General features: G+C 40.2%; 1 protein-coding gene across 1 annotated transcript; it reads left to right on the top strand.

Annotated features, from left to right (window-relative positions):
• Positions 1–30: 30 nt before the first annotated feature.
• On the top strand, positions 31–8,180 carry LOC134176534 (complement C3-like). The gene is made up of 32 exons (XM_062643202.1): positions 31–162; positions 617–832; positions 900–1,052; positions 1,278–1,328; positions 1,561–1,773; positions 1,834–1,980; positions 2,063–2,134; positions 2,195–2,252; positions 2,320–2,373; positions 2,449–2,658; positions 2,710–2,821; positions 2,879–3,101; positions 3,168–3,383; positions 3,437–3,488; positions 3,548–3,598; positions 3,660–3,812; positions 3,876–3,974; positions 4,033–4,218; positions 4,273–4,502; positions 4,566–4,658; positions 4,731–4,941; positions 4,997–5,181; positions 5,238–5,396; positions 5,456–5,515; positions 5,585–5,703; positions 5,766–5,877; positions 5,936–6,013; positions 6,072–6,177; positions 6,252–6,362; positions 6,420–6,485; positions 7,480–7,550; positions 7,611–8,180. The coding sequence occupies exons 1-32, from the start codon at positions 31–33 to the stop codon at positions 8,007–8,009; spliced, it is 4,398 nt and encodes a 1,465-aa protein (XP_062499186.1). The 3' UTR covers positions 8,010–8,180.
• The last annotated feature ends 4,112 nt before the right edge of the window (positions 8,181–12,292 follow it).

Below are 12,292 nucleotides of genomic sequence, written 5' to 3' on the forward strand. Positions count from 1 at the left end.
AAGTTGAATGTGTGCCCGGCCGTCTCTGGGATGTTTTGTTACTGTAGATATTCGTATGAAAAAGGAGTGCAGGGAACATTGTCTGTGCAAGTTGGTGTGTTCGATGAATCTTCTGACAGTGCAGTTTTGTTTTACAAACGAAATTCTAATCTGAACTCTGAGGTAATGTTATATTAATGACAAATGAAAGTAACGTGGAAGAGAAGCCTAAATGATCATTATAAAACGTTGCTATTATGACCTGCTCTCGCGGAGCCAGACCTCTCCATCGCTATCTCAAAAGGCGGGAAGCACCTTTCAGATGGTGAGAAGAGAGTGGTCTGGCTACGCGAGACCAATTATGATTAAAGTACTTGTATAAACGATTCGTTTATGTTAGTGATTCTAACTATTAAAAACTCATTCGAAACATATATTAATTAATTTTAAATTAATACTTACTATTTTAATAACATCAATTCTAAATATTAATATTTTAAAATACATAATTATTTAGCTCTTTACAATTTATTTCGCAATTTTACAAGATATAACAACAGTCTATTAAAATTATTTAAACAAAATATAATTATTGTAATTTCAAAATTTTTGATTTACGCATTAAAATTTCTTTAAGGACAAAGGCGTTAAAAAGGTTTTCTTTACAAAAGAAAGATATGGAGCATTTCCTGTTGGTCGGAGACTCTACATATTTGCGTCAATATGTGAATTTACCACTGGAGACAAGCGCAACGCCACGGACATATCAACAAAGTTTTCCAACACTGAGTTTGAAATCGAGTGTGATCCAGACAATGTATTCTACCAACCACATCAGATTTTGCAAGGATGGGTATGGATCACATATTAAGAAATTAAGTTGTGGTTTTGTAGTTGTGTTTTACAGCATGACGTTGCAGGTGAGAGTGAAGCGTGGTGGGAAATATCCAGCTGCAAACGTTCTTGTTGAGTTTCGTACCGACAATGAAATAAACAACGCGGTGACTGATGGTTTTGGCATCGCCAAATTCACGTTGAATCCGCCATCTACTGGCGTCCGTGTTAGTCTATCGGTATTAATTGGACATGCATATTTTATAAACTCGTCAATTAATGCAGCTGCTGCAGGTCAGAGCCGGAAGCGATCAAACCTTTACTGTTTGTCCAATGAAGCTTCTGACGCCTCTTTGTTCCAACTCTAGTACCATTCTAATCAGAGTACCAATGAAAGATTTACTAAAAGTCTGTTTACTGCTTGTTTGTCAAAGCGTTTGGAATAATCACATTTCTCTGTTTAGCCCAAATCAACAGGCTTTGAGCTAGTTCTAAAACCTGTTAGCAGCAATCAGGTACAGTTCTATAATATGCTACACACCTGGAAAGTGTGTATGTATATGTGCGTGCGTGTGAGTATGCATGCATGTGTGTGTGTGTGTGTGTGTGTGTGTGTGTGTGTGTGTGCGTGTGCGTGTGTGTGCATGCGTGTGCATGTGTATGTGTGTATGTGTGTGGGGGCGTGGGGGCGTGTGGGTGCGTGGGTATGTGTGTGTGAAAAATATTTGTGTCTCTTTTGATCTTTAGCCTATTGCCGTCACACTTATCGTTATTGCGCGAGGAATCATTCAGTGGTCTACTACGTTGTCTGTAAACACTGAATTCACGCTATTTCAAATCGAAATTAAAGAGTCGTGGTCCAGCAAGTTCCATTTGTTGGCTTACTTTTACGAATCAAAATGCGATTCGTTTGTTTCTGACGCAAAGACGATGCACGTAGAGCCCACGTTTCCAAACAATGTGAGCAATCGACTATTTTGGATGTTTCTTATGCTCTTGCAACCATAAACATGTCTTTAGGTCCGTCTACGCGGTGATCATATCGTAGAGCCTTGTTCACAACTGAAACTAACCATAAGTGCAAAGCCGCATTCTGAAATTGCTCTCCTGGCTGTTGATGTAGGACTATACATGCTGAATAACGACAGTAGGTTGACGACTGCTAAGGTATCAACATGAACACGCAGAGTTTGTTGGTCACCGTGTCTGTGTTGTTACTGTGTCGTTAGTTAAACCATTTATGTTTAAGGTGTTTGATGAACTGGAGCAATACGATCTGACTTGTCCCATCACAGACTATTCATCAGCTGGACTGTTTGAAGTATACAGTAACACAGTATTAAGAAATTTAACATATGTGTCTAACGTTTGTATCTTGCAGGCAAACGGTATAGCCATAATATCAAACACTCGGCTGTCAAATAAGGACCAAGAAGCAGGCAAGTCGACAGTTTATCTGATTGCCAACTCTTCCGTACTCCATTTTCAAGTTTACGTATACAATAGGTGCTAAATGTCGAGAACGATCGAAGCGATTTGCTACTGAGGATTCAACATTAGGTATATGCTCTCCATATATACATGCAGCAAATTATCTATTCCAGATTGTTCTATTTTAATCAATTTATCATTTAGAATGCTGCAAAACTGAGGGCAAAAAACTTCAGCAGAAACTTTTTACTGAATACAACGAAAAGAGCGAAGAAGTTTACTCTTTGCTTGCCGAACAGTGCAATCAAAGACAACGGGAATTACTAAGCAATACCAATAGACTCTCAACTGAGTGGCCTTGCTCACGAGAACGATTGTGTCTACACTATTTTCTAGCATTCTGCATTCCATCAGGTTTGTTGGTAATTTAACATTTTTTGATACTAACTTTGCATTTTTGCATAGAAATGAGAACCAAAACGCTTTTCTCAGAACTAGAAACGGTCATTGCCGTTCATGAAGCTCGAACCTACTTTCCTCATGTCTGGCTGGAGAATGAGGATATCATATATATGGGGTAACGTTAACATTAAGAAACATATTTCCTAACCATCGATTAATGCATTAAGTTTAGAAGTAACCACGAAATTCGAAAAGATGTTACAGTTCCTGACTCTATTACTGGATGGATCATAAGCGCCGTGGCTCTTTCCAGGGAAGGCCTCGGGGTTGCAGCCCCCTTCCATTTCATAGCCTATACACCAATTTTCGTTCGATGTCACGCTCCTTCCCACATTCGCAAGCTAGAACAAATATCCATATTTTGCACAGCCCACAACTATGGTCAGAAAACAAATGTAAGGATAACCTCGATTAGATGCTTTGTCGTGATGTCATTGATATTGATATATTTGTGATTTTAGGGTTTCATTCGTCTTCGCAAAGTGCCGGAAAGCATCTGCACCAAAGCGGGTGTAGGACGAGACAGTGATAAAATACCGTTGCATTTGGAGCAAAACGGTGCCGTCACAGTACCTATAACTTTAATTCCATTAGATGTCGGCACTTTTGATATCACAGTAGAGTTTATTGCTCATCCATTTACAGCGGACAGAGTTTTCGTTAGCTTGAACATAGAGGTACGACAGCTCTGCGATCTTATTTCTGTTTTATACTTTTTATACGATTATAGGAAAGAGGAATGACAAGAGAAGACTATTACAGTGCAGAGCTAGATCCCCAAGGTATAATCAATATGTCGTTGTAGTACATATTTTACATAAATATTTATATCAAATCACAGGATTAAATGTCGATAAGGGAAACAGCTGCAGAACGAGCAATCATACTCAAAGTTTGTATGCATATTTGTATACGTAACATTTTAATTCAGTTTTTTAATTTGTAAAATGAAGTCATAAGTTGTTGCTACACTCACGTAAGTGACGATGGCGTCTGCACACCAAGCTCATGCAATGCCAATACAACAAAATCAGAGTGCTGTGATCTCAGACGTGAACAAGGGATTGCATGGGGAATGAACTGCCAGCGATGCCTCAACCATCAAGGTAATCAATCAAATGTTAAGATTATGTAATACATTAATGATTAACCAAAAATTTTGTTGACAGAAAGTCGGCCCTATCCGAATGTACAACAACACTATTTCAAATTGACGCCAACCGATGACTTTATACCTGGAACAATGAAAGCCTGGGCCAATGTTTCCAGTACAATTAATCAGATCACTGAAGTCAGCACATTCAAATTCAATTTTTCTGTTTTTAGTGAATTATTTTCAAGCATCATGGTCGATAGACAAAGGAATTATAGATTTACTTCGAATTGCTCATGGATGTGGAGAACAAAACATGATCAGGTTTGGTCCAAACGTTGGCATAATGAGATATTTGAAACAGGAAGGAGTTCTGACAAAACGTGAAGAAGAGCATCTACGTCAACGAATAGACGACGGTATATCAATACACACCAAAATTTTAAATGCAGTAAAGTCATAATTTAATGCAGCATATACCCATCAACTGGACTATATTACAAAGGACGGAGGCTTTTCCACTCATCCTCAGGATTCGACTGCCACTTGGCTGACGGCGTTTGTCTTGAAGTCAATTTGCGTGGCTACCGACATCGTGCACATTGAGGATCGAATATTTGAAGGGATACAGGAATCGTTAATATATCGTCATCAAAAACCGAATGGAGAGTATTATGAGAGAGGATTTAAACGATATCACTTGGTTAGAAAATGCATGTTATCATGTACGACCTGATTTTTTGGTACTAGCGTGCTTCTGTTTTAGTTTGATTCTCGTCAAGCAAATAATTCTGAATCACTAACGTCTTACGTACTAATAGGGATACTGGAGTGTTGCAATCAGGATGACTATAAAAAGGTGTCGATTGTTATTGCCTTAACGTCCTCACGTTTTCTTCCTCATTCTAATGCGGGTTGACTGTGCATTTAGACTTTGTCTAGCAAAGTAATTTTTTCAGCGTGTCTTGCGGTCGACTACATTGAGAATCAATACATCAAAAGAAAGTTGACATTGGAGCATTCTAAGGCGACGGCATTTTATGCTCTTACTTTAGCATGCGTCAGCTGTGGCGTCTGCAACTGTAGACCTGGTTTGCTTTCGCAACTAGAACGAGATCTCTGTGGCACGAAAAAGAAGAAAGGTTGCTGTACGCACGAATTCCTTGTTCTTTCTTTGTAAATGTATGCGTTATACAGATGAGAATTCAACGTATTGGACGGACAAAAAAAGTCCTAGACAACGTCCTGACCGTTTCACAATAGAAACCACATCGTACATGTTGTGTTCGTATGTTGTAAGAAACGAATTGGATAAAGCTCGTCCTATCGCCAAGTGGCTCAACAGTGTGCGATTTCGAAAAGGATTATTCGCATCAACGCACGTATGAAATGCTAATATTTACTCCAATTTTATAATCAAATTTATATTAATAAATAGGACACGAGTATCGGTTTAGCTTGTCTTGGAAACTTTATAAGAGCTGTTCGAACGTCTTCACACGATGTCATGTCGATCAACGTTACGACAATTGGAGGAGACTATCACAAAGAGATAATTATTGATTCGAAGTCGAAGAACGAGAAGTATGAAATAGAGGTAAGCTGTTAACTTAAGGTAAATAGTGATGATGGATGCAATACAGTGGTCTTCACAAGGTACCGTCTAATGAGACCCTAAACGTCACTGCAGTGGGAACTGGTCTAGGAATGTTATCCGTACGCATGCACTTCTTCTATTTGTATGTTTAGATGTCAAACTTGATACGTTGCCTGTGTATTAAACAGATTGCTCTCAGCTACAAGGCACCAGTTTCCAAAGATAACATGTGTTTCTTTGACTTGAATGTAACGGTCCGCGACTCTGGTGAGGCAACCGATACAATCGAAATTCAGTGTTGCACTCGGTAAGCATTACTAGGTATCGATGTCTTTCCAACTGTTAACTTAATTAACTGTGTAAACTAAGATACTTGAAAAGAGAGGGAATCGATACCGTTCTATTGGAAGTAGAGATACCTACTGGTTTCGAAGTGTGCTATCTCACTAATGATAACAGTGTCACAAACTGTGACGGCAAGGTAAAGATATCAACGCAATATTTTCAATCGCTTTATCGTGTGGCATTTTTCAATCAAGGAGTCACCATTTGAATCGAGTCTAAATGTAAAGTTACAAGAGCAATCTGCGAAAAGCGTGTACTTTCATATTGAAGAAGTATATCGAAATGTGAAAAATAAACAACACAAAATTTGAAAATTTATTTTATGTTTAGGTACGTGCGAATGAAACGCAGTGTCTGACGTTTAAAGCTCTGAAAAGATTTAGCGTTACTCACACTGCACCTGTTAATGCTCATATTCGTCCTTACTACAACGCAGGTGACCGTAACGTTTAGCAAATATTATCATAAATATTATTTCTCTGAGGCTGCTTACTAATCTAATTTTTTTAGACGAGCAGTGCACCGTTTCTTACACTCCAGACAACACTCCGTCACAATTAGCTGTGATGAGTTGTAAGGATCCAAAGGAGAAGGAAGATCCAATATGTATTTGTGGAGCAGGCACGTTTCTGCTGCAAAACAACATAAATAATTGACAAACAAATTCCGTTGTTGTAGGTCGCTGTCCCAGACTAGAAAAAATTTCAAACAGACTTTGCAACGCGTGCATTCATCATCACTACGGTAAGAGGACTTGAGACTAAAATTTAACGTTTACCAATGTGATTTGTCTTGAGCTATTTCTCTATACATGCAGCGCAGATTCTTGTATTTATGATATGAGGCAACCTTCAATTATGTTTTAATTCTATTTTTCAGTTAATTCCATTTCATAACAAATACTAGAAAGGATAAAACGCATGCAGAAATCTAGAAATAGAGTAAAGACTAAGATACCGTCTTATAGAATTTTATATAAAACTCGTAGGCAAGAGTGTAAATAACAATGTTCCAATGCATTCTGAAAATCACACTTGAAGATTTGTATTTAAATATGTTGACTGACAGTTTACGTTTAGATCATTTCTACATCTAAGCCAAACAGGTTCGGCAGGAATGCAGTGTAGACGATTTCCCATACTTTTGTAATTCTGAGGTACTCTGAATCTCTACAGTAATTTACTTATGGAGTGCTAGAAAGATAGTGTTTTTCACAGCAGGAAAATTGTTCTCCAAACAAGGCCATTAGATAAGATCTCTTCAAGTTTAGAAATTTAGTAAAAAATTTCAAGACTTAAAAATGAGGACTTTGTTTTTACAAAGCTTAAATCTAAACCATTAATACAGTAGTGTAGGAAGATGGTCACGAGCTTGGGTTCTGCACTGTAGATGTCATCATGAATAAGCAAAAACCACCTCGCTTGCCAGACCGTAAACAGATTTACAAAAGTCAATTTACAAAATTTTCAAAATTTAAATTCCTACACTGAGAGATGGGGCTTTATCCCCGATCTCCCTCTACTTCCTACGTTGGTGTAATATAGTGCGCTTTTCGATTGCCAAGTAACAACTTGAAGAGAAAACAAGAACAATATTTAATACTAATATTTCCTGTATTGTGTTCTAATTTTTGTAAATTGCCTATTGACACTCTCTTTCTCGCTGATGACAAAGTATAATACATGTACAAAAGAAAACTAATATTAATCTAATTTGTAACTTGTTTCAACAATTGCAGTTTACAAAATTAACGTCAAACAGATAGTATCTACAGACAATTGGTTGAAAATCTCATGCGTAATAGAAGAGGTACAATTTTGCAACAATTGTTTACTGATATAAATAGTGATAACTTCGAGTGTGACGTAGGTAATTAAAGATGGAGCTCACAACAAGTCGATAAACTCTACTGTAGTATTTTGGACTCAAAAGTTATGTCTCAACACAGCTCCTTTACAAGTAAACGTGATCTACCATATCATGGGCATGGACGGACAACGTTTCCTTCTTGATCACAACTCGCATATCGAGCCATGGAGCGAAATGTCATATGAAAGGTGCAAACAGGTCAAAAAAGAGCGCTGCTTTCAAAGAGAGGCCTGTAAAAAGGAAAAGGTTCAACGTGACAAGTCAAAATGCAAAGCAGCCTGTAAACAATTCGCTAAATCTAGATGCCCAACGGATTTTAACATATACTTGAAAAATATGAGGAGCAATCCAAACATTTGCGAAATGAAAAGCAAAATCTGTCCTGAACAATTTCGTTAATTTAACATTTAAAGCAACGCAATTAACAACTAAACTGTCGTCGTTTTGTTTCTTTATATACTCTGTGGAGTTTATATACTCTGTGGAGCATTTGACTTAAAGAGCAGAACTTTATGGACGACGAAGAAATATGTACGAGCTTTGCGTGCGTTTCTTTTCGCATTATGTATGTTTCAGTTATGAATATATGATTTTCATGATCACATTATATTCATTTCAAGAAATTTTCATTTGAGTGCCTCTCTATGTTGTGATCGCGTCGTCTAGACAAATTATTATGGATCTTTATGGTTGCAAGTTCTTTTTAAGTAGTACATGAGATCGCGTAGCCCACAAGTCTGCATGTGTGCACACGTGTGTGTGTGTGTGTGTGTGTGTGTGTGTGTGTGTGCCTGGGTCGGTGAGTGAGTGGGTGGGTGGGTGTGTGAGTGGGTGTGTGGGTGTGTGAGTGGATGGGTGGGTGTGTGAGTGGGTGGGTGGGTGTGTGAGTGAGAGAGTGGGTGTGTGAGTGAGAGGGTGAGTGGGTAGGTGCTGCAGGTTGGGTGGGTGAGTGGGTGGGTGGTTGGGTGGTTGGGTGGGTGAGTGGGTGGGTGGTTGGGTGGTTGGGTGGATGGGTGGGTGGGTGGGTGGGTGGGTCTGTGGGTGAGTGGGTGGTTGGATGAGTGGGTGGGTGGGTGGTTGGTTGGATGGGTGGGTGGTTGGATGGGTGGGTGGTTGGATGGGTGTTGGGTTCTATACATATATTTTCAACATATGGTTGCTCTATTACAGGCTAGTTGTCTAACAGTCAACATCGAATACAATCCAATAGTTTGTACCAATAATGCAATATACTAGTTCTAAAAGAGTTCTTAGACAATGAGGCGAGCCTCACTGACGATGCTGTCAACACAGTCAAGATGTACTGGATGGCGCTTCGATGACCTCGTCCCTCTAACACAAAGAATTGCAGATCGTAGTAGAGAAAAACTCAGTCTACATCGTATTAGTGCCATTGTTTGACTGTAGGAAGAGTCCTGTTTGTCTGAGATCAGGCTGGCTAGCCGTTTGTAGAAAGTCTTTGCTTCTCTTCCTATGCCTCCAGTTGACGACAACACCAATGGAGTGAAGCTACTTCCTTCAACATCTCTGACTCTCTCGCCATAGGCTCTCTGCTTCTCAAGTTCATGGTTCCGGAAGATTTGGGGTAAGGTCATCTTCTGGTAACTTTGCGCGTTGGGGTAAAACACCCTAATATCGAAAAATGCGCGTTCACCACGACGCCATACACCTCTTGCCGAAACATCCAGCCGTGCCTCTTCGTCCTTGTTGGCAGTACGATTGTGTAGGCATTCACATGAGAGGGGGTTTAGCCTCGGTTCGATGGCCACATCCGAGCATACTTCACTAATCAAATTTGCAGTGATGTCCCTCACTTCGTTATGCCTGATAGTTGGAAATCCTCCTTTGGGGCATATCATAGCATGGTCAACATTGAATGTTGACCCGCATGAGCACTTTGAGGAAACGCCCTTCATTGACAACCCATACCTTAAACAAATGGCATCTCTAAATTCACACTTTAGTAGATGAAATCCATGATTTTGGATCGGCAAGACAGTTAACCAGCTCGATGCTTCCTTTCTCCTGCCAGTTCTATGGTTCTTCTTAGTGAGGGAGATGCGTCACTTTTCAACTTGTTCAAGGTTGATTTATGGGCTGCTTCTTTCTCTGACTTTGATGCCTTTTTTGTTTTTTGAATTTCTTTCTTGTCTACAGAGTAGGAAGGTTTTTGATTTACAATCTCAGCTGCAAGAGGGGCGGTAATTCGTTCTGAAGTTTGATAATGCCAATCAGCCATTTGTGTAGGGACAATAACATTTAGACCACCAAGTCTACAAGGTAGAGCTAGAAGGCTTCTCATTTCGTCACTGATAGCCGTTTGACCTGTGAGAGCAGGAATGAATTGTTGACGGACGACCTTCTCCAATGGAGCCAGTAGATGTGAAATCTCTTTGACTGTACGCAGCAGGAAGTTCCATCTCCCTATCAAACCATGTGTAAATGCAGAGTAAGCAGCGTGCGGTTGCGTTTTTGCAATTAATGTCAAGTTCAACACTTGCTTAGCTCATTCATCTACCATTCCTCGTATATACTCCTCGACAAAGCAGTCATCACCCAAGGCAGCACCCAGATGTCGTTTTCCTGTAGTTGTTATATGAACACCGGAATTTGCAAAGACCACTTCAGCTTGTTTCTTTGCCTCAGGTTTCACGATTAACCATGGCTTGGTCGCATTGGTTTGATAACCAAAATCCCCTCCTACTTCAGTCAGCTTGTCCCACCATTTCCAAACTTCATTTATGGTACCTGCTCCAGTCGCATCGTCTGCAAACCATACTTGTTTACAGATTCCCATAAGGCTAGAGATCAGAGGAACAGTTCCGATGGCATACATTGCCATAGCTAATGGGTCTCCTTGAGTTGTTCCTTTCACTGATTGTATTATCTCTCCGCCGATAACGTACATGTTAATTGCCACTCTGTAGGTGTTAATCAGTATTGTTGAGAGAGCAGGACATATTATCCTAGAATTATGCAAGGTCGCATTACGATTGAGTGTGTTGAATGCATTTTTTGCGTCCACAAGCAACACACAGTCAGACTCATCAGCATGGAATATTGATCTCATGGCATGAATTGCAGCTTCAGAGCCACCTTCTTGCCCTGCACAAACTTGCAATGAACCAGCACATTGGCAGATGTCGTCCTTCACTACTGCTGCAATAGATTTCGAAATTATTCTTCTAAATGTTTCACCAATCCCAATTGGCCTTAAGTCAGGACATTTATTAAGTGGTATTAGTCTACAGGCAACAAACGGCTGTAAGCCACGAAGGTCAACGAATTCTGTGCAGATTCTTTTTGCAAGGCTAGCGAGGGAGTTGCATAGCTCAGCCAACTGACAACCAAAAGAACAACAAAGACGACGCCAAGCATTAGAGTCCATTCCAGATGGACCGCTGGAGCCTTGAGTTCGTAGAGCTGCTTGTTTGATGGCAACTCCATCAATCTGGTCAAATATAACTGCTGGTATGTCATTGACTGGTCCTTGAAGAAGCGCCGAGTTTGATGTTGGTTGCGAGGCTGGGTGCTTTTCTTTGAGAACATTCATGGCAGTTTGACCATTAGACCCTTCCACTATTTCATTCATTGCCAAGATTCCTCCATTGGTATTGTCTGACAAATATCTAAGAGCAGCGTTCACCTTGCCTTGAACCATTAGGCGACTGAATATTCGTTCAATCTGTTGATTTGAAGGGGTTTCTTTGATGACGCTAGGCGCTGCTGTATAGCTTTTCCTTCCCTAAACAACTCATCAAATCTTCCTTCCTTCCACAAGTTCAGCCGACGCTGTAGGTGATGGACGTGATCCTTGCTCTTTGATTTTGCACTCGGCTTTTGCAACAACAGGACTTGCAAGACAACGAAAGCTTTCAGTGCAATAACTTCCATAGCTGTTGCATTGCTATATGCTTGTGAAAGATTACACATTTCAGAAACAAAATCTTTTCCAACTCGTCCTGAAGGTACAAGAAACAGATTTTTTCTCCAAAAGACGACGTCGTCATAGATTCTGGACAATTCCTTACATGCTTCCGAGCCATCTAAATCATTCCATTTGAAACTTGTTGCGGCACACTTTTTAAATGGTGGTAGGTGAAATAAAGAGGTGTGAGAGCTGTCCGTTCACGGTACAGGAGATTCACAACGCACGGTGGTGGGAGTTCCTTGGCAGGACATCCAAGACGTTGAATTTCTGTTGCCTGAGGACGTGACATTTGAGATACATGCCGGAAGGCTAAATCTCCCAGAGATTGTGCTTTCATTATCTATGGCCTTTGTGATCTCACAGGGCTACAAATCCCGGATATTATGTTGCTATTGCCAGATCCGTTGTTATACCGTCGAGACGTGGTGTTTCTGTTGACAGATGGCATTTGACAAGTCAACTGTTGTTTATTCAGCTCATGGTACGGTTTGCATTTGGAGAGATGCTGATTCAGGCGTTGAAACCAGTGTCTGCATCCGGGAAATTGGGATAGTCGTAATTCAAATTTGAGATGCGATGGAAAGTCGTCCGGGTCATGTACAATTTTAAATGCTCAAGAAAACGGTTCTTTGATCCGGTCCATGCACAACCTGTACAATTGCATGAGATAGACAACCAGGAGTTGGTACCAGAGATTGGCGGCGGAGAAGCTGTTTGAGACATGTTGATGGCCTGTTAAAAACTATAGTCT

This window comes from Corticium candelabrum, chromosome 2 (assembly GCF_963422355.1).
Source record: "Corticium candelabrum chromosome 2, ooCorCand1.1, whole genome shotgun sequence".
Classification (NCBI taxonomy): domain Eukaryota; kingdom Metazoa; phylum Porifera; class Homoscleromorpha; order Homosclerophorida; family Plakinidae; genus Corticium; species Corticium candelabrum.